The 27,574-nt window shown below is 41.4% G+C and overlaps 1 protein-coding gene across 2 annotated transcripts in view; it reads right to left on the bottom strand.

The window, feature by feature from the left end:
* Positions 1-2,017: 2,017 nt before the first annotated feature.
* The window catches only part of EPG5 (ectopic P-granules 5 autophagy tethering factor), a 128,667-nt gene continuing 103,110 nt past the window's right edge, over positions 2,018-27,574 (bottom strand). For both annotated transcript variants that reach the window (XM_015121861.3, XM_077975539.1), the window contains exons 36-44: positions 21,978-22,153; positions 18,991-19,176; positions 18,226-18,435; positions 17,066-17,210; positions 11,499-11,741; positions 9,971-10,187; positions 9,258-9,473; positions 6,980-7,094; positions 2,018-4,095 (exon numbers count right to left, since the gene is read on the bottom strand). In XM_015121861.3, coding sequence (XP_014977347.3) covers positions 3,913-4,095; positions 6,980-7,094; positions 9,258-9,473; positions 9,971-10,187; positions 11,499-11,741; positions 17,066-17,210; positions 18,226-18,435; positions 18,991-19,176; positions 21,978-22,153 — 1,691 coding nt within the window. In that variant the 3' untranslated portion in view covers positions 2,018-3,912. The remainder of the gene's footprint in view (positions 4,096-6,979; positions 7,095-9,257; positions 9,474-9,970; positions 10,188-11,498; positions 11,742-17,065; positions 17,211-18,225; positions 18,436-18,990; positions 19,177-21,977; positions 22,154-27,574) is intronic.

Raw genomic sequence — 27,574 nt, 5'->3', positions numbered from 1 at the left:
GGAAGCACTCTCTTGGCACCTGTAGGCAAGCACCAACTTAGATGTGTGCCTTGTTTGTCTCACCCTAGCCCTGGCCCTGCTAACCCGGGGCACACCCCTTTTAGGATAACATGGACTAATTTGGACACTTTCCCCAAATTGCAGCCCAGTTAGACATGATGGTGGAAAAGGTCTAACTAAAGACATTGCGGGGGAGACAGGGTGCCGTGGCTCACGCCTGTAATCCCAGCACTTTGGGAGGCGAGGGTGGGCGGATCACAAGGTCAGGAGTTTGAGACCAGCTTGTCTCAACGGCTGGGTGAAACCCCATCTCTATTAAAAAATACAAAAATTAGCCAGGCGTGGTGGCGTGCGTCTGTAGTCCTGGCTACTTGGGAGGCTGAGGCAGAAGAATAGCTTGAACCCAGGAGGCAGAGGTTGCAGTGAGCCGAGACCATGCCATTGCACTCCAGAGCCTGGATGACAGACAAGACTCCGTCTCAAAAAAAAAAAAAAAAAAAAAAAGACACTGGGGGATTTAGCCTGGAGAGGACTAAGAGGTGAGGGATGGGGTGGAAGTGGTGTCAGACATGTGATAACAACCGAAAATATCTAAAAGTCTGCCTCAAGGAGGGGCAAGAGAACAGCCCCAGCCTGAACTGCTCTAGGCAGAACTATGACCAATAGGCAATGTAGAAACATCTCGGTTCAATAGAAAACAGAACTCCAGAGCCTGTCAACGGCAGCCTGGGCCTGCCCATCACAGGCTGGACCACCAGGCACTGGACAGGGGCGGAGGAGGATCCCTGCAGAGTGAGAAGGGCACTAGATGAACCTGAATGACCCTTCTGACTTTGAAAGTCTACGATTCCAGGACATTTGCTTCCTGCTCCAGAAGAAAGAATTTTAGGAATAAAAACTCAGTGAAAAAGTATATATCACCTTCATTTGAAAGGAACAAGGACATGAACACTCTCGGCTTGTATGACATGTACATGCTGATTTTGATGATGAACTGGGAGGAACAAGGAGGCTGTCACTTGGTTGAAAGGAAGTTAGGCTGGTCTATGGGTTTTCATTTTCTGGACTAGGCTTCCCCCAACCTCAAAGAAGTGAGAGACTCAGGCACACAACACCTGTGGGGCAGAGGCATGCGATGGCTGAGCCAACAAAGGGTGGTGAGACTAAGAAACGAGTCCTGCCTTGAAGCTGAGGTCCCAAGTGTGCAGGAGCTTTGCAAACATGTACAGGTGGGTCCCAACTCCACTGCTACTGTCATGCTGTGTAGACAACTGTGTAGACACATGTGGCAGGACCTCCCTCCCTCTATGTCTGGTGTGTTCCAGCATCCTGCCCTTCACTTGTTCTATTAATAGGCAATGGGGCAACATGATTCAGGGATGCAGCCTGCCTCTGCCACCCACCCGTGCGCTGCAGCATGGGGAGTGATGGAGAGGGAGAGAGATGTTTTTCATGGCAACCAGAATGCTGCCTCCTCCCGAACCCAGGAAGCAGTTAGACATCCTCATTTGGTCCCAATGCCACTGTCGGCCACCCTGCGGTGAAGTCTGGAGCCCGCAGCCGTTCACCCTCCACGCTGCTCAGTCCACAAGGTCTTGGTCTTGCTTGATTCCAATATTGATGTGCAGCACCCATCACTGATTCTGAAACCACAGCCTCACGCTCTCTGGAGGCCAACAATTTTTTCAAGCAGAGGCTCCCTACCCCTGCAAGCCAATGGGCGGGCTGGTCTCTCTGCTGCCCTTCTTTCCCAGGAGGCTACAGCAGCATGGCCATGTCTGAACCATCTCAGTGTCTTTATAGCACGTTCCTAGCCCAGAGTTTCCCATAGAAACCTAGGAGTTGAGTCAACCTTCCAAGGTTAAGCAAGAAAGAGTTAAAGAGGAAGCGCTTTCACTGACCATCTCTGATGATTAATGAAGTTCAATGTCAAATAAATTAAATGACATCAGGCGTAACAACCTACAGCAACTTTAGCAGCTGAAACACTTTATAAGATAGTGTGATATCCCTATAATTTGGTTTTTAACCAGTTACAACCAAAGATTGATTTTATTTTTTATAATATTTACAGACCAAAAACATTATACAGATTAATCATAATTTTCTTTAAAATATGCATACTGTCACTCAAAAATTTCACATCCTAGGATAGCAATAATTATATCCTCCTCAAAGAAAACACAAAATATTTCCAAACAAAAATCAGTGTTGCCAGATCAGACTATTAAACTGTCCACAGCTTGTCAAATTTTCTTATACACAGAACAAGATGACTAATTTTGAAAATAGAGAGAAGCAAAAATAAGAAAAGCTGAGACAGGTCCCTCTGAGATGGACATTTGGTGGCCTGTAAAACTCAAGAGACTGGACACGATGTTCTTTATCAAAGCTGCAAAGCGTTGTCTGTGAGGAAGAATCGTTCCGTCCGACTAAAGAAATTCAAAGTAAAGAAAAGCTCCTACCAACTTCCCAATCTGGGGGGAAGCATTCCACAAGGACATTTGAGGAGAGATTAGCACTCTGTTAACTACATCCCTATACCCCATAAACGTTCTTGGTGGCTTTTTAGACATTTTTAGGTAAATATTCTCGGGCTACAAACTACCCATACACAAAGACATATTAAGCCAGCTGTGCAGGCAAAATCCACGTAGAGCTGACAGAATGAGGAACGTGATAACAGAAGTCAAACTGCTCATTCCCAGGAGAAATAACATGAGCAAGAAGATGGCCACAGAACAAGGCAGAGTTACACACAGGCTTTGGTAATGAATGAACTGTCAGCAACAGAAGGCACGTGGCTATTGAAAAAAAGCCAAATTTCAGTAGATCTCCTGACCTGACCCAGTTTCCACAGACAAGTGTTTCAGCAGACAAGTGGCTTCATCTGAGTTTAAATATGAAGTTAAAAAACAAGCAGGGAACAGAGAATGAGGTCTTCAGTCTCCCTCAGTCTCTGTCTCCTGACAGTGAGCCTTTCAGATACCAAACCTGGTGTCTATCAAAGGGTGCAAACTTAGGTGTCGACAGGGGCAAGTGATGTGAATGAGGCTAGGGTCAGGGCCCGAGGGAATGCCCGGACTCTCCTGACTGGAGAGAGGCAGCCCTGTCTGTACGCCTCACCAAGTGGACCAAACAAAACACCTGTGTGAAACATGCTCCTCCCAGACTGCCAGCTTGCCACCCTGATTCAGACAGGCAGCTCCTTTTCCATGAGGACACGTGGCTGGATGGAAATGGACTTGTCATCATCTCTACTGCCCACTATAATCATGATCAACGGTCATATTTTACACATGACCCACTTTAATGAACTCAGCATTTTTATCTCCCTTCTGAGAAAAACGATACTTTAAAACTATTGTATCTCCCCACATTTGAGAAATGCAGAAATTTTCGAAATTGACTTTTTTACTTTGGAGGAGCACAAATGGGGTTTAAAAGTAAGGGTACTATGTGACTTCCAAGGTTGTCAGATCTGGAACACTTACATAAAACGGAGACAGAAGTGGAAACATACAAAGAACTCCATCTGGAGGTCTTGTGAGATGACTGGGACATTCCGCAACTGTGAGTGGCTCTGTACCCAAGTGGAACTTAGTAAGTTTCTCTTGTGGATAAATATAAAAACTGAAAGAGTCTCCAGAAGGTCTTAAGAGCTAAGAAAGCGCGCGCGCACACACACACACAACACACACACACACACACACACACACACACACACACAGAGACACAGACACACACACCCCTCAGAATTATCTAATATCTAATGCCTCCCAACTTGCATCTCAGTCAACTACACACGGGCCGAACTGAGCTCTACAGTGAAATTGAGCAAAGTTACTTGTGCAACAGGAAAGTTAAATGTAAACATAAACAGCAATGGGTTTTTCAAGAGCCTCAGTGCTACTATCGTATGTGGTCCAAATAATGCACTTCTGGATACAGACAGTTAACGAGAAGAGCCAAGAAGCTTTTCCCATCTTGAAGGCAATGGCCAGGATGCCTTATAAATTGAGTGGCTTGCAATATTTGATCCTGGTATTCAACATACTGCTTACTTGATGACATGGATTCAAGAGCATTCAGAGCCTAAAAGACATGGAAGACGAGAGGGTTAACTCCATAGAGGCACATAATGTGACTGCCAGAGGTGCAGCACACCCATTATTACTATGTACTTCAACTGTGAGCCTTGTGGGAAGGAGCCCTACAGAACTGAGGTCAGGAGTCCGAAAGGCAGGCATTGATTAATTTAACACAACCAGAAGGAGGCCAGCAGCCAAAGCCTCTGTGACCTTTGCAGCATCCCACACCCAGCCTTCCGTTTCTGTTCTGTGCTGTTTCCCAAACTTGCCTTACCAAGAGCCACTGCTGTGGCAGGCTGCTCTTGTTGCTGGGCACCTCACCTGCCACACCCATTTCTAAAGCTTGCCCTGTCCTCATTCTCCCCAGTCCCACCTGTGGGGTCCTCCCCACCAGAATGTCCACTCCCTCCGTTCCTAGGGCCCAACCGGAAATCCCAAGCACCAGCCTCATCTTGCTAAGGTGAAATCTGTTCAATCTGCTGTTGGATATGTTCCTAGATTATGAGATAATGTTATATGAAACTGTCTAACGGAAAGGAATTCTAGAGGAACCAGTTGCTAAGTGCTGCCAAGAGTAAGTGAGGTTGTTAAATCTGCCAACAAGCATGAAGTACATAGGTTCCTCCCGAATCCTTCTGACAAATGACACAAAATCATGGCAGAAACTGTTTCCATTCCTCTCTTCAGAGGAAGAAGGAAAGAAAAACATTCTTTGACTCCAGAATTTTGATTATTCCTTTCTTCATAGTAGGAGAAGAGAAGGGGAAGAGACTGTATATAGAGAAAACAAAAAATCAACAGTGGCCCTTGATTTTTAGGTGGGGAGTTTCATTTTCCAACGTGACAAACTCATCCACCCCAGGATTCTGATGGTGTTCCCCTCCTCACTGGGGGACATCCCCCACCATGGAGTGCCCCACTCCCTCCTTGTCCCTTTTACAGAAACCATTGCACTAGAAAATATGTATTAAAAGATGGAATGTGGTTGATTCAAAAACAAAAAGAAGTGATTTTTTTGAGGATGATAAATAAACCGGAATTTTAGAAATTAACTACCAGGAGGGCTGTAGATGGAAGTCTTTAGGTTGAAAATAAACTGAAGGTATCTGGGCACCAAATTAGGAGCTATGTAAACAGAGTTCAATTTAAGAATAGGAATCAATTGGGACAGGCATTTCCCATGAACCACAGTGTCTCTCTGTCTCTCTCCCTCTCCTTTCCTTCTTTAAATTTAGTCCCCCAAACAGTCTACTTTGACAGTTTGCCTAAGAATAACCATTTTCTAAAAAGACAACTTTCTTCAAATCTGAATATCCTGATGACAAATACGTATGGGACATGCAGGGAGTCATCACTCTAAGTCTAAAGAAATGAAGACAAAGAGGCCAGGCCTGGACAGCCCAGAACCCCAGTTAAAGCAAGAAACTGATGCTCCAGGTACTGGTGGCCACAGGAGACGTAGCCTTCTCAAATACACCCTGCATCTCACTGACTGCACAACCTGCCCTCAGGATTTTCATCTGCCCACCGGGATGTTTCATGTAAGACAACAGGGGATTCAAACAGCAGCTGTCTAGGCAATGAGTGACAACTATCAGCTGTTTAATAAGCCCAGATCCCTGTGAAGAACCTGTTAATTATTCTGTCTGATCCTTGCTCTTAATAACCAAGATCTGACATTGCACGTGGCTGGCTTAAACATGAAAAAGCTGCCCCAGCAGAGGAGCTCAGGTGTTTAAGCTCTGACCACTTACAGAGACAGCCCTGCAGAGTGGGGAATGGGAGAGGCCTGGAGCCAGACTGGCCAGTATGAATTCCAGCCCCAACACTTACTAGGTGTCTGATTTGGGACAAATTACTTAGCCTTTCTCTATCTTTCCTCATCCAAAAAACCAGGATAATAATATTTCCTAGCTGGATGCAGTGGCTTATGCCACTTGGGAGGCTGAGGGTAAGAGGATCACTTGAAGCCAGGAGTTTGAGAACAACCTCAGCAACAAAGCGAGACCTAGTCTCTACAAAAAAAAATTTTTAATTAGCCAGGAGTGGCAATGCATGCCTGTAGTCCTAACTACTTGGGAGGCTGAGGTGGGAGGACTGCTTGAGCACAGGAGTTCAAGGCTGCAGTGAGATATGATCACACCATTGCACTCCTGCCTGGGCAACAGAATAAAACCCTGTCTTAAAAAATAAAATAGTTTCTGTGCTATAGCATTGCTATGAGGATTAAATGAGTTAACGCTTTAACTCATTAATATTGGTCAAGTTAAAACTTGTAACAGTACCTGGCACAGAGGAAGGACTCATGAATGCTGATCATCATTTTTTACTGTGCACCTTTGTACCTGGCCAGCATGTCCATAGGAATGTGGCCTTCCATGTGTGTAGAAGAAGCTGTCATTTCTAGCTACCATTCTGCCCATGTTAGGTTATTCTAGCATCAGTCAACAATAGTCAACCTTCAGACTCACAAAACAGGAACTACTTTCTCGGTTCCAAGCTAAAGCTCAGCTAATTTCCATCCATTCCAACTGTAGCCTCATCTTCTGTGCAAGATCCCAGTCCCCAGCTCCAGCCCCTGCTCCAGCCCAAGCAGGTGGCAGATAAGTGCATATTCACACTTATCAGAACCAAATTTAATCCTAGACAGACTTTCATTTGGCCTTACTTTTCTACAGTGACAGTAACAGTGATCTAGACAACTGCCTACAAAAATTTGGAGGTGGGCACGTGAAACCATTTTCCAATAAGTAGGGCACATGAAAGGGAACAGTGTGCTACCACCACAGAGCATCATGTCATGATGGGCACAGGCTACGGCTGCCACCTCACTGCCTTCTAGGGAAGATGTGCAGGCAAACTTCTAACCCTTCATTGTAAATACTGACCTGCTGAGCTTTGGGAGTCAGATGTAATTCAGAGCCAGGCTTCAAACGGATCTGATCTTCCATAGGAACCTGAACTGAAAGGAAGGCAGCCATGCTTCGGGCAACCACTCGGAACCTTAGGCATTAGGGAGAGGTCAGAAGAAGTAAATGGCTATTAAAGTAAGCATTTTGAAATAAACACCATATTCTCTATGACAAAACAACACTAACACATTTCCAGATCGACTGTGTTGTTCACCTTCTCAGGAAAATCTTAAAATATGATCAAGAAGAAGTTTTATCCATTATCACCATCCAAACAATATATGTATAAATCAGATTCAAGAATGAAAGTGTTGGCAAAGATGTGGAATAACTGGAACCCTTGCACATTGCTGGTGGGAATGTAAATGGTGCAGGCACTAGGGAAAACAGTCTGGCAGTTCCTCAACAAGTGAAGCATAGAGTTACCATAGGACCCAGCAATTCCGCTCCTGGGTATACACCAAAAAGCTAAAAACAGATGTTCTAACAAAAACTGGTACACAAATGCTCATAGTAGCATTATCTGCAATAGCCAAAAGGCTGAAACAATCCAAATGTCCATCAGCTAATGAATGGATAAACAAAATGTGGAATACAAAAGAATATTATTCAGCCATAAAAACAAATGAAGTACAGATACATACTACAACATGGATGAACCTTGAAAACTTTATGTTAAGTGAAAAAAGTCCAACATAAGCGGCCACACATTATATGATTCCATTTATGTGAAATGTCCAAAATAGGACTGACTATATAAAGTCATAATGTCAATTAGTGGTTGCCAGAGACACGGGGGTTGAAGGGAATGGAGGTGACTACTTAATGAGTGTAGGACTTCCTTTTGGAGTGATAAAAATGTTCTGAAGCTAGATTGTGGTGATGGCTGCAACAATATTGTGAATGTTTTAAATGTCACTGAATTGTGCATATGAAAATGGTTACCATGGAAAGTTTTAAGTTATGTGTATTTTATCACAATTAAAAAAAAAAAAGAATAAAAGACACAAGCCAAATTTAAGTAAAACAAAATCATGCAGTCCTGCTATCTTCTACCTCAAACCAAGAAACAAGATGTTAACTGGTTTGGAATGAGTAAGTCCCAATACAACACCACAATGGGCTATTCCACAAGAATGCTGACATCATCAAGTTTGCAAATTCTTTTCAACACTGACAAGGGCTTAAAAAGAAAACCATGACGTAAGCAAGTATGATGAGAGAAAATGGGAAGCTAATGGCAAATTCTTCCATGCCTTGGGATTTTTTGCAACAAAAATCCAGACTTGTTTCTCATTACTTATCCTTCTTACCAACAGGCCTTTTATTTGTTTTTTCTTTTTTTTTTTTTGGAGACAGTCTTGCTCTGTTGGCCAGGCTGGAGTGCAGTGGTGTGATCTTGGCTCACTACAACCTCTGCCTGCTGGGTTTAAGCAATTCTGCTTCAGCCTCCTGAGTAGCTGGGACTACAGGTGCTTGCCACCACACCCAGCTAATTTTTGTATTTGTGTTTGTATTTTTATTTATTTATTTATTTTTGAGACACGGTCTGACTCTGTCACCTAGGCTGGAGTGCAGCGGCATAATTTCAGCTCACTGCAACCTCTGTCTCCTGGGTTCAAGCGATTCTCCCACCTCAGTCTCCAGAGTACCTGGGACTACAGGCATGTATCACCATGCCCGGCTAATTCCTGTATTTTTTGGTAGAAACGGGGTTTTACCATGTTGGCCAGGCTGGTCTCGAACTCCTGACCTCAAGTGATCTGCCTGCCTTGGCCTCCCAAAGTGCTGGGATTACAAGTATCAGCCACCACGCCCGGCCACCAACAGATCTTAACCCAGCTTGACTACTGAACAGTTCACTAGACTGAGTCCCTCACCGGTTCTGGGTTTCCCTGAACCCATCAAGTACCCACCTGACTTGGCTTTTAAACTAAGCTCGCATACCATCCATGACTGGTTCCAAACCAAAAAGAAATCAGTAGTGCAGTTAGGTTACAAAATCCAAACACAACAGGAGATACTATTAAAAGTACTGTTTGAACTGAAAATTTTCTTAAAAGGTAAGAAAAAATTAAAAATGCTTTTTAGAATATAAAGATGTAATCAGGCTGTGTTTTCTTTTTTTTCCATTAATCTCCCTGGAGAACCTAGATCCTCAGTCGAAAAACCTACTAAAGTATCACAACCTGTAAGTAGGTACAGATGTCTGAGGCCTGTTTAGAAGAACAGTGTTAGAAAGGCGCTTCCTTACCTGTTAGACAAGGGCGACTTCCGGCCCAACCCAATCGCTCCCAGGATCCCAGAGCTGAGTCTCTCCTCAGCCACGAGGTTCTGCCTGCTCTGAACCATGAGCAGAATTCGAATGACAGATTCTGTCAGGACGGAGTCATTCTGCTCTGTCTGAATGAGGGAGAGCTGAAGGACTTGGTGCCACCACAAAAACAGCTTTGCCTCTTCCTCCACGGAGCTAGGGAAGGCACCAGAGGAAAATAAAATTAGAAGTAAATTTTTTCCACTCCGATTTAACTGCAAGTCCACATCAGAGTTTTAAGGATAGAAGACATTCAATACTTCAAAAGCATAGGCTAACGGCTGATGTAAATAGAGCAATGGGATTGCAACTGCCGCCATCTGTGGAACATCTACTACATGCCACCATGATGAACTTCGTGTTCTTCTACTTCATCCTCATGACAGCCCTATCAGGTAGGGGTTACTATCTCCACTGAACCGGTAAGGAAACTGATGCTTGGCGTTTCAACGTGCCAGTTTTAGGAAACAAAAAATCTCCTCAGAAGATTAGCCCATTAATTAAGAATCTTTCCAAAACCACTGTCACCATACCTTAAAACCTTATTTTGTATGCACCACTTGGTTCTGTGTACTTAAAGCTACACTTAAGCTCTAAATTCCAAGTTAACCAAATACAGCAAGTTTGATGTAACAGCCTGAGGGCCAACGTACCTTGGGTACACCTGTTCCAGCCACTTGCTTAAGATGAGCAGCACTTTCATTTCGTTCCTTAGAGTCTGTTCGCTGTTTAAACACTGAAGCAGGTAGACGTAAAGAGTCAAGTAACTGCCCAGGGTGAGGCACTCCTGCAGGAACTCTTCCATGGTGAGCTCGGGAACCTGAAGGGATACCAGAATGGGCCCCCATCCTGAATTCTGATTGAGAGGGCCTAAGAACATGAAGAAGAGACATTAAGATATAGGCAAGAATACAATTACTTGACAACTCTAGCAAATACTTTCACTTTAAGCTTCATGATTTTTTTTTTTTTTTTTTTTGACATAGCAACCTATGAGATAAGCTTCGTGTCAAGACAACATTTCTTACAGTGACCCTGGAGGCTACAAAAGTCAAATACACCTCAGGTCTCAGACTGGGAAGCCCTTGGGCCAGATGCTTGTCTCCAGCGTAGCCACCAGAAAGGTTTAAGAAATCAGAATTCAGGGTTGCATACGTATAAATCACCTTTCTATCACATTATGATCCTTAAAACCACATGTAGACACTGCCTGTCCTGATCAGCTAAGAGGTTTAACTTTAATACCCTTTTTAAGAACATATGAACACTTACGCTTTCCCACGGGAAACTCTTATCACTCAATCTGTGAGAAGTTTTAGTTATCAAAGCTTAGTTTACCTCATGTATTGAAACTGTTTGATTTTTAGGAACACAGATAAGTTTGGAATAGCAGTGTTATTCTAATGGTTCTCCACTCTTTGGGGAAGGGAGGGTGGACTAGCATGGTGACATGCACACCACCTCCATGTTGGGCATGTGCTGTTCATGGGGAGTCAGGACAGGGCAGATGGCAGGTTGTGGGCACCTCCTGAATCCTTGCTCCGATACCCTCCTTCTCACCCCTCTTTCTCTCCCACTGACTGCAGTGTGATGTGTTATCTGGATATCAGAGGTGAGAAATGCTGTTCTCAGCAATTCTTAATCAAACTAAGCCACTTCCAGAGTCTGAGAGTTTAGAAGTAGACAGTAAAACATATTTTTAAAAAGGAGGGGTGACAATGAATGAGCCCTTCATAATGCTTTAAAAGATCTGATAAGCAGCAATTTTAAAAACTTCTATGAAAACTCCTTTTACCAAAAGTGACAAACACAGGGAAAATTAACCTCATGAACCATGGTATATAGCATTTGTTTTGAGGACTATGACTTGGCCTGTGACACAACACAATTTGCATGTCATAACAGGTTGGTCTGACCCTCCAAAACCAACGTGAAGTGGATTAGAGCTTCTCTCCCTTGAAACGTGATTGTACTAACAGACATGGCCACAGGTTCTCATGCCAACTGCAGATCTTTATGAAAAATACATATATTCAGAAACATCCACAACATTTGCAGAGCAGAAAATTAGAATGACACATCCCTCACTGGGAAGAGTCTAGAAAGAGATCTCCCGATGACAATGCTTTCATCTTTCTGGAAAAGACCAATACAATGGAGCGTAAGATGACCTCCTCTTACTTTCTTTGAAGTAGGCAGTGATGCAGGCTTCTGTAGTCTCAGCCATGTGGCGGACGGACGCCAGACTCTGGCAGGCTGCTGTTAAAAGGGGCAGCACCACCAGTCCATGCATTTTTTGGCCAATCCAGGTCCGGATACTGCCCCGAAGGAACTCTGCCGTTGGAATAGTCGCGTTGTTCATCATCATCAGGACTTCCATAAAGAGGCTGCTGAGGGCCATGTGGCGGGTCTGGCTTTCCATATCTGAAAGGAACATAGAGACACTCAAGAATGGCTGCCAGAAAGGTGCTATCCACATGATCAGGAGAATAACAGTACTTCAATCTTAGCTGCTCTCCAGGGAGATACTCTCCAATGCTAGTAGCTGACTGCAAGGGACCAGAAGGAAGGCTCTGGATGGTGTTGAGTTTGTACAGATAGTATGCGGCACACAGTTTCTAAGAGTAAAAGCAGGAACTACTGTGAGTTCCCTGGGTACAGCAGCATAGCAGAGCAATACCTTAATAAATAGACAAATCTGAAGCTGGTGTGAAAGAGTAACTTATCAGAACATGCCTAGTCAGTCTTTATTTTCCAACCTTTGTTCATGGAAAACCAAATACGTAGATCTCACCAGTCATTCAGTAAACCAAGAGCAACAGTACCCACTATCACTGCCATCACTGTCAATATTCTAGGGTGATTTCCACACATTAAAGGTTATTACTTAAAACTAAATATAAATGTAAGGAAAAATCTTAGCAAAGCGTCCTAACAGCAGCTCTTTTATTTCTTTGTTTTTTAAATAAGGAAAGTAAGCCGACTGGTAATTTTTCAAAAAAGTTGGAGGTAAAAAGAGAGGAATTCAAGAAAAAGAACAAATTCATTTTACAAGAGAACTGCAAATAAGAGAAGTTCACTGAGGTAGATTCCTTCTTCACATTCAAAAACAGAAAATACATTTTACTGAGAGTTAACTGGAATAATTATGACAACTCTTCTAGCTCTCCCTAAGCTGGGTACATTTTTTTTTAAGAAGTAGAACTGTAGCTTTCACACCACAAGGATTCAGTATTTATGTCAACAGGAAGGGTAAAAAGTTGAGAGATCTTATTCATCGCATCTATCAAAGCAAATTCATCTACTTAAGCAGGGTTAAATAAACCTCAATCTTTCTGTACGACCTACTTACTGTCAAGCAAGGACTTAAAAAACAAGTTTGAGAGAGATAATAACAGTATGTCTGTCTATTTCTTCATGTATTTCCACGGGTACAAATATTCTTGGAAATAAAGGCTCATCTCTGAATTTCAACTGAATAGCAATTTAAATTTTATCTCTTAATTATGACTAATAGGAATAGATTACTACAACAGACCCCAGTCTCTCCCATTTCTGTTCATCATCAACAGGGCTCTCAAATCTTTTCCTAAATACTGTATCTGATCCTATCACTCTTCTGACGAAGATCTTTCCAGAATACCCTTCTCCCCTTTCCATGGCCAGCTATTATTCAACCCTTCTGGTTCAATCACATCTGACCAACTCTAGAACAGTTTCTCCAGCATTGCTTGCTGATACTTCTTTTCCATAAGATTCACTGAATGTGGCTGACTTGCCAGGCTGATGCTAAAATTTTAGATACTATCTCACCTGATACTTACAATATCTACATGAAATAAGTATGATTATCAACAACATCTAGCACTGTTTCATGTTTATTGGTCAGCAGGATATTTTCTTTTACAGAATGTCGTTTCAAGGGTCTCGTCCATTTTTTTCTACTAAGTTGTCTTTTTCTTCCTTGTTTTATCTGGTGTGACAATCTTAATCATTCACAGTTACTATAATTAATTACTGACGTAGCTGGGTCTAAGTCTACTGTCTTCCTGTATGTATCCTATTTGTCCCTCCTATTCTACATTCCTTTTTCTCTCTTTTGCCTCTTTTAGATTATTATTCTATTTTTTCCCTGTTTCAGCTTGAAAACGAAACCCTCTCTTAAAATTCTCATAGTGGTTATCCTATAAATGAAAACATGCATTCCTGATTTTTTGAAGTCTGATGTTAATTGGTTCCCAGATGATGTAATGGCTTTGGAACATTCTAATTTCATTTCTCCACTGTTGCCATAACCCAATAAGCCATTTCTATTATTATTGTTGCATACAGTCAGATTTCATTTAGATTTACCCACACATTTACCAGTTTCATTGTTCTTCATTCTTAGTTTCTTACTATTTATTTTCTCTTTATTATTTCCTCCCTTCTACTGCCTTTGATTGTTATTTTGCTGTCTTTTAAAATAACTGTTTAATGTTTTTTAATTTTTACCTTTTAAAAAAGTCTATGATGAGCATTTATGGCCCTAAAAGTAACTGATACAGTTTGGATCTGTGTCCTCACCAAATCTCATGTTGAACCGCAGTCCCCAGTGTTGGAGCACAGTTTAGTGGGAGGTGGCTGAATATGGGGTTGGGTCCTTCATGAATGGTTTAGCACCATCCTCTTGGTGCTGTTCTCATACTAGAGTTCTCAGAGATGTGGTAGTTTAAAAGTGTGCAACATCTCCTTCTCACTCATTCTCTCTCCTGCTCCTTCTCTGGCCATGTGGAGTGTTACTCCCATTCTGTGTTCTGCTGTGATTGTAAGTTTCCTGAGGCCTCTCCAGAAGCCAAGCAGATGGCAGCATCATGCTTCCTGTACAGCCTCTAGAACCATGAGTCAACTGAACCTGTTTTCCTTATAAATCACCCAGTGTTGGGTTTTTCTTTATAGCAGTGTGAGAACAGGCTAAATCTGTATCCCACAAATTTTGATGCACTGTATTTTACTATTCAGTTCTAAGTATTTTAAATTTCTATTATGATTGTTCCTTTGGCCATCAGTTATTTAAAAGTTTGCTTCTTAATTTCCACAGTGTTTCTCCCTCTAGTTCTATTTAGTTACTGATTTTTTTTTTTTTCTATGTCATGCAACTTCAGGGCAGAAATACACAGAGATGAACATCTGGCTTTTACAAAGTTTTCTGCCTTACAGTTCTATTTATCTGATATTAATATAGCTATGCCAGCTTTCTATTTTAATATTTGCCTGATATAATCATCTTATGGAACGCTTTCTATATCTTTATGCTTTTGATGTATTTCTTACAAACAGCTTAAAGCTAGATGTTTTTGGTTATTAATCTACCTTAACAATCTTTGTCTTTTAACTTGAGCATTAGTCCCTTTACCAACACATTTGAATTTTATCATCTAATTTTGGTTATTTTTCTCACTTTCTCCATGCTTCCTTTCTTGCCTTCTTTGGACTGAACATACTTTGGCCATTCCTTTTAATCTCCCTCTACTGACTTGGAAATTGTACATTTTAATTTCTATTCTTTTGGTTAATTTCTTAAAGTTGTTAATATTCATACTTTATCAAGGTATAATCTCTTGACCCACTAAACAGTAGTAGAACCTTAGAACACTTTTAACTCAACCTCCTTCCTAGCATGCTTTAGTATTTTCTTTAGTGACATCTACTGGGACAAACACTCTCAGGGCTCAATGAAAGTATGGTTCTTTACCTCCTCTTCTTCATTAAAGGGTGGCTTTTCTTAGTTTACAATTCTAGGTTATGAGTCATTTTCTCATAGCACATTGAAGTTGTTATCCCACTGTCTCCTGTAAGAAGATTCTTTGATTGATATTGAGAAGTCAGCTATCAGTCTAAATGTTGCTCCTTGGTAGGTAATCTGCCTTTCCTTCCTAGATGTAAAGGGTTTTGTTTTGTTCTATTTTTTAAATTTTGCCACTGGTGCTTCTGCAGGTTCACTATAGTGTATACAGGTTTGAATTTCTTTCCATATATCCTGCTTGGGATTTGCTGGGTTTACTGAATTTGAGGATTGTTGTCTTCATCAGTCCTGAAAATTTTTAGCCTTACTATCTCTTCAGATATTGCTTCTCCCCAGTTAAGTATCTCCTCTCCTTCTGGAATTCTACTTAGATAATCGGATGTATATTATACCTTCTCAGCCTATCCTCTATGCCTTTTAACCTCACTTTCACATTCTTTTTGTTTGTTTTAGAGATGGGTTCTCAGTATGTTGCCCAGGCTGGAGTGCAGTATTCAGACACAGTCATTGCACACTGTGGCCTCGAATTCCTGGCCTTAAGCAATCCTCCTCCTCGACCTCCATGCCCAGCTCACTTTTACATTCCTTCTCTGTTTCTCTGTGCTGCAATCTGAGTATTTTCTTCAGTTTTATTTTCCAGTTTACCAATTTTCTCTTCAGATGGGTTTAATCTACTGTTGAACTTATCCATTAACTTTATTATAATCTTCATATTTTTCATTTCTAAAATATATAAATCTCTCAAATCTGCATATTTCTACAATCTCTTGCTTCTTACTGATATCTTCAATCCTCTCTTATTTCAGCATATAATAAAAATGTCTTTTTGCTTACTGTACTAATTAATCCACTATCTTCAATCTTTTCATTTCTGACACTGCTGTTGTTTTCTATTACTTTGCTCATGGTGTCTTATGTCCTTATGTGTTTTGTGACATTTTTTACTGTGACTTTCTTGGAACTTTGAAGCTTGAGTTAAAGATGGGTTTCTCCAAACAGGATCTATGGTTGCTTTTTGCAGTGGCACTGCCAACCCAGAACTACTCTAAATTCTTAGACTGAGGCTGTTGTTATTATTGCTGTTTTTAACGATCTAGGTAGTCTGAATTCTTGCTTCAAAACCACATAAGGGTCAGCTTATCAATTCTCAAAACAGATATCTCTTTTCCTGCATAAACATTTAACCTAACAACATTTCCTACATAAACATTTAACCTAACAGCAAGGCCAAAACGGATAACTGTCTTTGCCTTCTTTTCACAAAAGGAGGTTTACTTCTAGATCATCTTTACAGTAAAAATGTCACCCTGTGGATTATGCATTGGATTTCCTTTTAGGCTCCCATCTTAGGCAGGCCCTGGGCTTTACCGCCTCCCCCTAATATCCAACATATTCAGCAAAACTCTTCAGGGTGACAGCAGCCTCAGAACTCCATCTGCCTTGATGGGTTTCTCCTTTCACTTAGGTTTTGGCCTCTGAGGTTTCCTTACCTTTTGGCCACTCCACTGATAAATTTAATTTCCAGTTTCTTGAAAACATTTCATCCAGCACCTAGTTTGTCTTCAGCAGGAGAGGCAGTCAGTATGTCTAGTCCACCAAACTGCCAGGAGCAGAAGTTCTCCATACACAGTTTCTTGACAAGTCTACAGGTGATTCTGAAGTGCACTCCCAGTTAAAAGCCAAAATCCCTAGAAATACCGCTCCATAAAAGGTCTCTGGTATCTCCTAATCATTAGATCCCATTGTCCAGCTTAACGGTCAGTCTCACCCATCACCCACCAGCATCTGCCAGTGTCAATCCTTCCCCACTGCTCAGTCCCTGGTGTCTAAACACCTCTCTGATCATTGCTTCTCTGGAAAGAGGAGTGCCAGTGTCCTGAACACCCTCCTGATCTCACAGTGCCTCACGCACAGCAGGAATGCATTGACTGAATGAATACAGGACTTCTGACTAGTCACTTACCGGGTGGGTTAAAGATAATGATATCATCTAAGAGCTTAGACATTTCCTGTTCTAGGACTGCTAAGGTGATTTTTCCATTTTGTTCCAGGGTGCTGAGGAATTGAACCATCTGATGAGTAAAAGCTTGGCATTTTGGAACTGCATCCTGACCAAAAAAAAAAAAAAAATCATTCAAATGAATCCAAGCAAGAAGTGTTAATTGCATATTTCCTGGGAGCATGGCACTGCAATGAATGCTTGGGTAGGGAGTAGAGGAGACAGAACAGGAAGCCACATGAAGACTTAGTCCCACGTGGCCCAAGGGCCCTGAGTCTAGTAAAAGGCAAATCTATGGTAACACTTTGACCAGGGCCCATGTTTTCCCAAATTCTGGCAGAATACTCTTCCTTTTTTTACTACAAGAATAACAACCAAACACTAACTACTTGCCAGACACTTTTCCAAAAACTTTTATGTTCATTATCTAATTCAACCCTCACAACACCGCTTTGAGGCAAGGTACTTTTTTTTTTTAAGACAGAGTCTCACTCTGTTGCCCAGGCTGAGTACAGGTTGCTCACTGCAACCTCCACCTCCTGGGTTCAAGCGATTCTCCTACCTCAGTCTCCCGAGTAGCTGGGACTACAGGCACATGCCACCACACCCAGCAAACTTTTGTATTTTTAGTAGAGATGGGGTTTCACCATGTTAACGAGGCTGGTCTTGAACTCCTGACCTCAGGTGATCCGCCTGCCTTGGCCTCCTGAAGTGCTGGGATTACAGGCGTGAGCCACCGCACCCAGCCTTTGCAAGGCACTATTTCTAATCAGATGAGAAAACTGAAGGACTTGTCCTGTCAGACCTCAAGCTCATATTACTACCCTCCCTCCCTCCCATTCTGCTGCCAATGACATTCAGATCATGAAACCAGCAGCTTGCTGGCAGCCCTCAATCCTTTTGACCTTTCGTCAACATGTGACATTGCTAATAAGTAAAGGCTCTCCCAAAACGAGAACTCAACCCAAAAGATCTACAAGGCCAAAAGATGAGTATATGATAATACACACCCTCCAACTTCCTCTGCTGAGCACTTCCTAGGTTCAAGACTGTCCTTTGTAGCACTTATGCTACTACCAATCTCCAAGAACAGTCCCTGCCTTTTAAACTACCTCTCAACTTACCAGATGCTTCTGGCTGTCAGTAGGAATAGAAAGGCCCGCAGACACTTTTAGGAGCTTCATGATTAATTCAGCATAAGATTCTTTTGCCAGGATGATGGATGGCGGGTAATGGCTGCTGAAATAACCTAGCACACTCTGGTACGACACAATATCCACGAGATGCCATGAAAGTGAGCTTGTCTGTCCAAGAAGACTAAGTAAAGGTGAATCCTAAAAATAAAACACATATTCCTTTAGTTCCAGAGCCCCAATTTTTCCAGAAATATGTGTTGCTAACTAGTCTGTCGAATAACCACTAAGATGGCCTATGGTAAGCACAGAACAGTTACAATATCAAGTAAGTATCTACTCGAGTTAGGGGTACTAGTGAAAGCAATAACCAAAGTCTTGGCAAAAACACATTCATATTAAGATGTATTGAGTATCTGGAACCCAGGTTCTTTTCTTTCAAATGAACTCTCTGTTCTGGTGGGACATGCCAAAACTGACTTCAAGAAGCATACAAGAGATTGAACTAGATATTAATGAGATGTAAAATAAAGCTGATTAATATATTCTAACTCAGTGTGGTTCTTTGTATAATTTAGAATCAGATAATGAGCTATCCAAGAAAATCAGGCATCTGGTTAAAGGTACATCTCATATGCCAAGCATCTGTTCACACTGATAGGGGCACTGGAAAAACAAATGAAAAACTATGACCTAGTAGAAAGCAAAGATCTAAGCAGCCTTGCCAAATGTTTGCCATAAGCTTCCCAAACTTACTGTTTGGTCTACCAGTTGAACTTCCTTTGCCAATAAAATCATCATGAAAAGGAGGCAGACAATCATGCTGCGGGTTTCTGGGTGGGGACTGGGATTCCAGGCATCAGAGAGCACACTAACCCAATTGACTTCACAGAGTACAGACCCCAAAAATAAGAAACAGCTCTTGGGGCTTCCTCGTTCCACCTAGAAGGAAATGAATTAAAATCAATGTGTTGCCTTGTGCTATCTATGTATCTGGAAAATGTACGTAAATTATTTCATAATTACGTTTTTAAAAAACACTTTTTCCCCAGATTATATCACTTACAATCCCACCTCCTAGAGATTTAGACTTAATATTTGTAATATCTCTCCTTCCACAATGTATGTGTGTATATTTTAGTTTGTCTGTTCAGATTTCAGCATTTATTCCAATCATTCTTAACAAGTGAGGAATGACCTTCCCTAACCCCAACCTGGGTGGAGAATCGCTGCCACAGTAAGTCACTGGAGCTGCAGGGAGTGTATCAGAATCCTCGGGTGTGCCAGGACAGGGCAAAGTTGAGATTTACTAGTCAGTAGTTCCCAAACTTAAGCGCGCATCAGAACTAAATGGAAAGTGTATTAAAACAGATTGCTGGGCCTACCCCTAGAGCTTTTAATTTTGCACGTATGGGTTGGGAGCTCGAATGTGTAAGTTCCCAGGTAATGCTGATGCTTCTGTCCCAGGGACCACATTACTTTGAGATCTACTACACTAGTGTATATTATTTATATTGCCTTTTTCTTTGAGATGGAGTTTCACTCTCGTTGCCCAGACTGGAGTGCAATGGCACAATCTCGGCTCACCACAACCTCTGCCTCCCGGGTTCAAGCAATTCTCCCGCCTCAGCCTCCCGAGTAGCTGGGCGCCCACTCCCACACCCAGCTAATTTTTTATTTTATTATTTTATTGCTTATTTTTTATTTTATTTTTAGTAGAGACCGGGTTTCTCCATGTTGGTCAGGCTGGTCTTGAACCCCCAGCCTCAGGTGATCTGCCCACCTCGGCCTCCCAAAGTGCTGGGATTACAGGTGTCAGCCACTGTGCCCGGCCTATATTCCCGTTCTAATGTAATGTTGTATTATAACAATGTCTCCCCATTATTAGTCTTTACAATTTTTGATGACTGCATGTTTAAATTCTACTTAAAATATATTAGAGAGGCCGGGTGCAGTGGCTCACGCCTGTAATCCCAGCACTTTGGGAGGCCAAGGCGGGCGGATCACAAGGTCAGGCAATCGAGAACATCCTGGCTAACATGGTGAAACCCCATCTCTACTAAAAACACAAAAAATTAGCTGGGCCTGGTGGCAGGTGCCTGTAGTCCCAGCTACTTGGGAGGCTGAGGCAGAAGAATGGCGTGAACCCGGAAGGCGGAGATTGCAGTGAGCCAAGATCGCGCCACCGCACTCCAGACTGGGTGACACAGCGAGACTCCGTCTCAAAAAAAAATAAGAGAATGAGGAACAGATGTACTATAAAGTATATAAGAAACCTCAAAGATCTCTTACAAGCTATTTCAGTACTTCTAATTTGTTTAAAATAAAACATGGCTACTCATGAATTTTTCCTTTCAATATGAAGATTAAAAGCTCTAGTCTATTTATAAAATCATGATCAACTGAATTTGGTGATGATTCATTTCTTCTCATTACTGTTATTATATTATGCTAACTACTAATTCTCTTCCTTTTAGAAAATGATTCTTCATTGTCCATTATAATCAGTTCTCTATCCTCACCCTCAACCCCACCAAAAAAAATATAGTTTATTATGCCAAGAAGACACAAAGAATTAAAACATCCCCAGCTTCTGGGGTGGTCAGGGTCATCTGCCATTAGAATAAAACTCCTAGAGACAGAGTCTACAGCGTCCCTTAACAGGCTGTGCTACTATTTAATCTGTCTTATAGTTAAGGTCATCCTTTTACTTAGTTAAAACTCCATCTTATAGTTCTTTAAACCACCTTTCTCTAGTATGGTCATAATGGTGATAAATATTTACTTAATGCCTGTCTCATATACTAAATCTAGCTATAAAATCATTCTTAAGTCTTGAATTTCTCTAGAACAACTGCCCTCAGCTTTTCTTGCATTTCAGCTACTGAGGAGTGGCTGACAAGACAGCACAGATAGGCTTCCATTAAGGGCACAAAAAAAGTTAAGTACATTTTGCTAACTGTCATAAATAAGTGTACGTCTGTATCAAAGCACTTAAGGTGTCTCAGTAATAAATGTGATAGTAAGAGTAAACACTAACTGATGAGACTATGAACAAATGAACTGAAACTACCATAAAAACCTAAGATAAGAGTGTAATTAAAAAAAAAAAGAAAAAAGAAAAGCGATAACAGCTCCAAATGCCTGACTGATATGTAAGTTACACTACACTGTCTGTTTTCTGGTTTTTGTAACCATTGCTTCTACTGCAAAGACTCGCACATACTCTCTTTTTTCAGGTCATTTCAGGTCTGTACACGATTATGATGCATTCGTCGGTTGTCACAATGCATTTTATCTCATATAATCAAATTATTCACTTGCATGACTGCTAAAAGAAACTAATAGCTTCAGTACCAATTTACATTTTGCTTTAATAGAACATTTAACAATACACAGTTGATGACACAAACTGTAATGACACAAACACATCAACAACAACCAAGATTAAGCATAATGGAGGCATTAAACTATGTACTCACACATGACAAAGCCTAGGGGATGACTGACATATTATAGATCAAATCTTTCTCTGGGTTTTAAAAATGGTCCTGTAGATGTGTTAATACAATGAAATGACTTCCATGGGACACTGTTTTCCACAAGCACCACCGAGGCAACACAGAATGTATTCATGGTCCACACTGGCACACACTGCCACTATGCCTAACAACCACAGTGACCAGGCTGCTCCCTGGAAACCAGATCTCTCTGGGCTGCAACCCGGGGAGTGAAGGGCTTACTTTGAAGAAGGCCTCCATGAGCATCCGGTCAGGGTGCAGGTCCTTCCACGGCAGTTTCCGGTACGCGCTATGGAAAGTGTACAGAATGAACTCTGGCATTTTGGGTGCTGTACATGCTTCGCAATAATGCATCAGGTGCAACCAAAGGGCTCCTTCATCACCTGGGAACAGCTTATCTAGAATTTAAAAAGAAAATAGAGCTGAAGACCTTTGGTTTACCTTTTTTTAAAAAAATGCAAATTTGAACTAAAAATCTAAAACCGAAGGTTCTCGTTATTGACCCAATTTCAGATTTTCATGTGGGGAGAGTGCTTAAGGGGACTACTGGTAGATTAGTAATAAAGAATGGCACTTCATTTACCCACTTGGGTAACTGGAGTGAGCAGATGCTCATTTTAAGCTTTTCTTTAAAATTTCTAAATATATGGCTTTTTAACTGAAATATGCTCCTACAGCCTGCTGCCCTCAGTATGTATTCAGCTTTACACATTTAGTGCTTCATTCATTTGGCACTCAGGAGAAATCCAATATTCCCCAAAAAGAAATGTTCCATTTTTTAAAAGAAGACATACAAATGGCCAATAGGTGCATGAAGAAATGCTCAGCGTCACTGATTATTAGGGAAATGCAAACCAAAACCACAACAAGGTATCAGTGCACAGCTGTTAGGATAGCTGTTATCAAAAAGATGAACGATAACCAGTGTTAGAGAGGATCTGGAGAGAAAGAAACTCTTAAACACCGTTGGTGGGAGTGTAAATTAGTACAACCATTATGGAAAAAGGCATGGAGGTTCCTCAAAAAACTAAAAATAGAATACCATATGATCCAGTAATCTCACTTCTGGGTATACATCCAAAAGAAAGGAAATCGATAGGCTGAAGGGATAACTGCACTCCCACTTTCACTGCAGCATTATTCACAATAGCCAAGATATGGAAACAACCTAAGCATCCTTCAAAAGATGAATGGATTTTTCTAAGTGTTGTGTATACACACAATGGAATACCAGTCTGCCTTAGAAGAGGAGGAAATCCTGTCATTTGCAACAACACGAATGAATCTGGAGGACATCATGCTAAGTGAAGAAAACCAGGCACAGAAAGACAAATGCCACATGATCTTACTCATATGTGGAATCTAATAAGTTGAACTCACTGAAGTAGAGAATAGAATGACGGTTACCAGAAGCTGTGGGGTGTCAGGGGGAAAGGGAGGGATTGAGGAGTTGCTGATCAAAAGGGCACAAAGTTTCAGAGGGCAGGAGGAATAGGTTTCAGGATCTATTGTACAGCAGGGTGACTACCATCCACAACAATGCATTACATATTTCAAAATAAGAAGAGAACAAACTTCAAATGTCTCGTCATAAACAATGATAGGTAAGCAAGGTGATGGATACCTTAATTAGTTTGATTTAATCATGCCACACTGTAAATCACACTGTACCCCATCAATGTATATAATTATGATTTGTTAATCAAAGATAACATTAATAATAATTTTTTAATTTAAGAAACAGTGGAAATGTTCCAAATGACTAACACTTAATTAACCCTTGGTGCAATGAAACTAGCCTATTAACTGTCATTCATGTAAGTCATTCTAAAATAAATCTCACGCTTTTCTGAGACCTGGATTATTACTCAATATTATCCTCACAAGTATCAATTCCATTAATGTCTTCAAGGGCTAATGACTATATAATGGACATTTAGTCTAAAACAAGTGGTTTCAAACTTTCTGGTTCCACGCAAATGGAAAGCAGTCAAAGAAGAGCGAGCCACACACAGCAAAAACAAAAACCTGACGGTGTTTCTCAACACAAATCTTTTAAGAAATGGCCAACAAGGCTGTGTGCAGTGGCTCACGCTTGCAGTTCCAGCACTTTGGGAGGCCGAGGCAGGCAGATCACTTGAGGTCAGGAGTTCGAGACTAACCTGGCCAACATGGTGAAACTCTGTCTCTACCAAAAATACAAAAATTAGCCAGGTGTGATGGCAGGCGCCTGTAATCCCACCTACTCAGGAGGCTTAGGTGGGAGAATTGCTTGAACCAGGGAGGCAGAGGTTGCAGTGAGCCAAGATCACACCACTGCACTCCAATCTGGGTGACAGAGTGAGATTCCTTCTCAAAAAAAAAAAAAAAAAAAAAAAGCCAATGAGCATCAACACACTGTACCAGAAAACTCTCATTTCTAATATGCTTGTGCTCTCAATTCCACAACCCAGCATGAAACAGGAATGCATATTTTTAACAACCTTTAAGATAGAGGTTAACGATAGCATTTGTTTAAATATGGATAAAAGACAGTTTTGTTTAGATAAAGTTGGGTAAGTATGTAGAAGATATCCAGGAGGATGTCTTAGGATAAGACTAAGCTGATAGTTTCAGTCAAGACACAAATTCTATGACGTCAGATAAATTCTTTCCATTTTCAGGTTCCCACTTTCCTCATCCATAGAAGGAGCTAGTGGATCAGATAATATTACTAAAAAGCTACAATACTTCTTCATCCTACCTTGCAAAGCTCTCCTGTTTCCTTTCTTTGAACCCAGCTACCAAGTCTTGATTCAAGTTTGTGTGCCCTCCTGTCCCTATGCCACTTTCTCATTTTATTTATATACACAGGCAAGAGAGCCTTGGGGTTCTTTCCCCTATACTAAGAAATTAAATACGGCCGGGTACGGTGGCTCACACCTGTAATCCCAGCACTCTGGGAGGCCAAGACAGGCGGATCACAAGGTCAGGAGTTCAAAACCAGCCTGACCAATATGGTGAAACCCCGTTTCTACTAAAAATACAAAAATCAGCTGGGTGTGGTGGCAGGCACCTGTAGTCCCAGCTACTCGGGAGGCTGAGGCAGGAGAATCGCCTGAACCCAGGAGGCGGAGGTTGCAGTGAGCCAAGATCCCGCCACTGCACTCCAGTCTGGGCAACAGAGCAAGACTCTGTCTCAAAAGAAAAAAAAAGAAATTAAATATATAGCCTTTATGACTATCATTTGGTGCTCAAATCTTTTTCTCAGTAATCAACATATTCTGGATGGTAAAAAGCAGCTAGAAGTCCGTCTTTCCAAAAAAAAAAAAAAAAGAGTACTACTAGGATTTCATGTGTTACTCACTGAACTACTATTTATCAAACACAAACTGAGAATACGGCATAATCCGTTTTGTAGGGAGCAAAAAGAAGCAATGAATAACATTTGTTATTCTATGAAGGGTTTTCACCTCTTCAAGACAAGATCAGATACGTAAAAGATAAATCAGAAATACAAATAAGGTACAGCCAGACAAAATGAAATGAGCTATCCAGCCATGAAAAGGCATAAAGAGACTTCAATGCCTATTACTAAGTAAAAGAAGTTAATCTGAAATGCTATGATTCCAACCATAGGATATTCTAGAGAAGGTAACACTATGGAGATAGTAAAAGGATCAGGGGTTGAGGGGAGGGAAGGGATGAACAGGGAGAGCACAGAGAATTTTTAGGGCAGTGAAACTGCTCTGTATGATACTACAATGGTGGGCACATGTTATTTGTCATTTGTCAAAACCCACTGAATGTGTTCACCAAGAGAAAATGCTAACGTAAACCACGGACTTTAGTTGATAATGATGCCTTAATGTAGGTTCATCAATTATAACAAATGTATCACCCTGGTGTGGAATGTCCAGAGTGGGGAAGGTTTGTGCATGTGTCGGGGCAGAGGGTATAAAAGAATTCTTGTACTTTCCACTTAATTTTGCTGTAAACCTAAAACTGCTCTAAAAAATAAAGTCTGTTAAACAAAAAATAAAATCTATTATGGAAAAAAAACCAAAATTGGATGACATATGGTTAATTATGTATTAGCTCCTTTTTACACTGCTGATAAAGACATACCCGAGACTGGGTAATTTATAAAGAAAAAGAGGTTTAACAGACTCACAGTTCCACGTGGCTGGGGAGGCCTCACAATCACGGTGGAAGGCGAAAGGCACGTCTTACATGGCAGTAGGCAAAAGACAGAATGAGAACTAGGCGATAGGGGAAACCCCTTATCAAACCACCAGATCTCATGAAGCTCATTCCCCATCACGAGAACAGTATGAGGGAAACCGCCCCCATGATTCAACTATCTCCCACCGGCTCCCTCCCACAACACATGGGAATCATGGTAGCTACAATTCAAGATGACATTTGGGTGGTGACACGGCCAAACCATATCACTCTATAACTAAATGCCACACAAACACATGGCAGCCACAGAGGCACTAGGTACGCTCAGTGGAAGAAAACACCATGGGCCAGAAGCAAAGAGGAAGCCAGAGTGTTAAACAGATGTTGAAACCAGCCAACCAGGACTATTTGCCTGCTGAGTTTTAACAGCACAAGAGGACAGAACATGAGGTTTTCTAAGGACTATATTCTTACTGAAAGGGCAGAATGGGGCAAAAGAGGAAACTTCTCTGCCTTACCCTGGATTGTGAGTCAGGAGAGATAAAAAAGTTTACTCTGAGAATTGAGGCCAGTCTGCAAGTGAGTTTGCGGTTTAATTTCATGTAACCTGTAGCATGGGGAACCCCAAACCAAGAAGTTGAGCAGTTCCAACTGACAACAAATGTAAATCCTCTCTGGAGGCCTTACATACCCTCAGACTAGGCCTTATGAGATTCCCATCAGTCTCTCTAAATATGGGCTCACAATACAAAATTTAAAAATGCACAAGGACACAAGCCTCCAAGAACAAGAATCCAAAGGAAAATTAAACAGCAGCATAAGGCAATCCCCAACAGGAATTTCAGATAATAGAATTATTGTATATACATCATAAAGTAAGCCTGTTTAAACATTTTAAGGAAATAAAAAATAGAATTTTTAATGAAAGAAAAGATACTACCAAAAAGGATCAGGGTAGATTTGAAAAACAAACAAATAGATGTAGAAATGGAAAAAATAATCACTGAAATGAAAAATTCAATTGATATATTTTAAGCAGATGAAACACAGCTGGAGAGAGACTAAAGAACTGGAAGGAAGACCTCTAGAAATTACCCAGAATAAAGCAAAAAAAAAAGACAGAAAATATGAAAAAGAGGTTAAGAGTTAGGGAGGACAGAAAGAAACTCAACATGCAGGATAGGCAATACTGGAAGAGAGAAAGACTGCAGATTTACCATAACTGAGAAACTCAGAGCAACCTAACAAAAAAAGGTAAGAAGTTACACACTTAAAGGCCGGGCATGGTAGCTCATGCCTTTACTAATCCTAGCACTTTGGGAAGAGAGGCGGGCAGATAGCCTGAGCTCAGGAGTTCGAGACCAGTCTGGGCAACATGGTGAAACCCCGTCTCTACTAAAAATACAAAAAAATTAGCCAGGTGTGGCAGCATGCACCTGTAGTCCCAGCTACTCGGGAGGCTGAGGCAGGAGAATTGCTTGAATCTGGGAGGCAGAGGCTGCAGTGAGCCCAGATCGCGCCACTGCACTCCAGCGTGGGCGACAGAGCGAGACTCCATCTCCAAAAGGAAAAAAAAAAAAAAGAAGAAGAAGAGATTACACACTTAATATTAAATAATTGTATCAGTGACCTTTCTTCAGTCACAGATAACTGCC

This window comes from Macaca mulatta, chromosome 18, assembly GCF_049350105.2.
Source record: "Macaca mulatta isolate MMU2019108-1 chromosome 18, T2T-MMU8v2.0, whole genome shotgun sequence".
Taxonomy (NCBI): Eukaryota; Metazoa; Chordata; class Mammalia; order Primates; family Cercopithecidae; genus Macaca; species Macaca mulatta.
The sequence above is the reverse complement of the archived record's forward strand: the minus strand, read 5'-3'. Positions and strand labels throughout refer to the sequence as shown.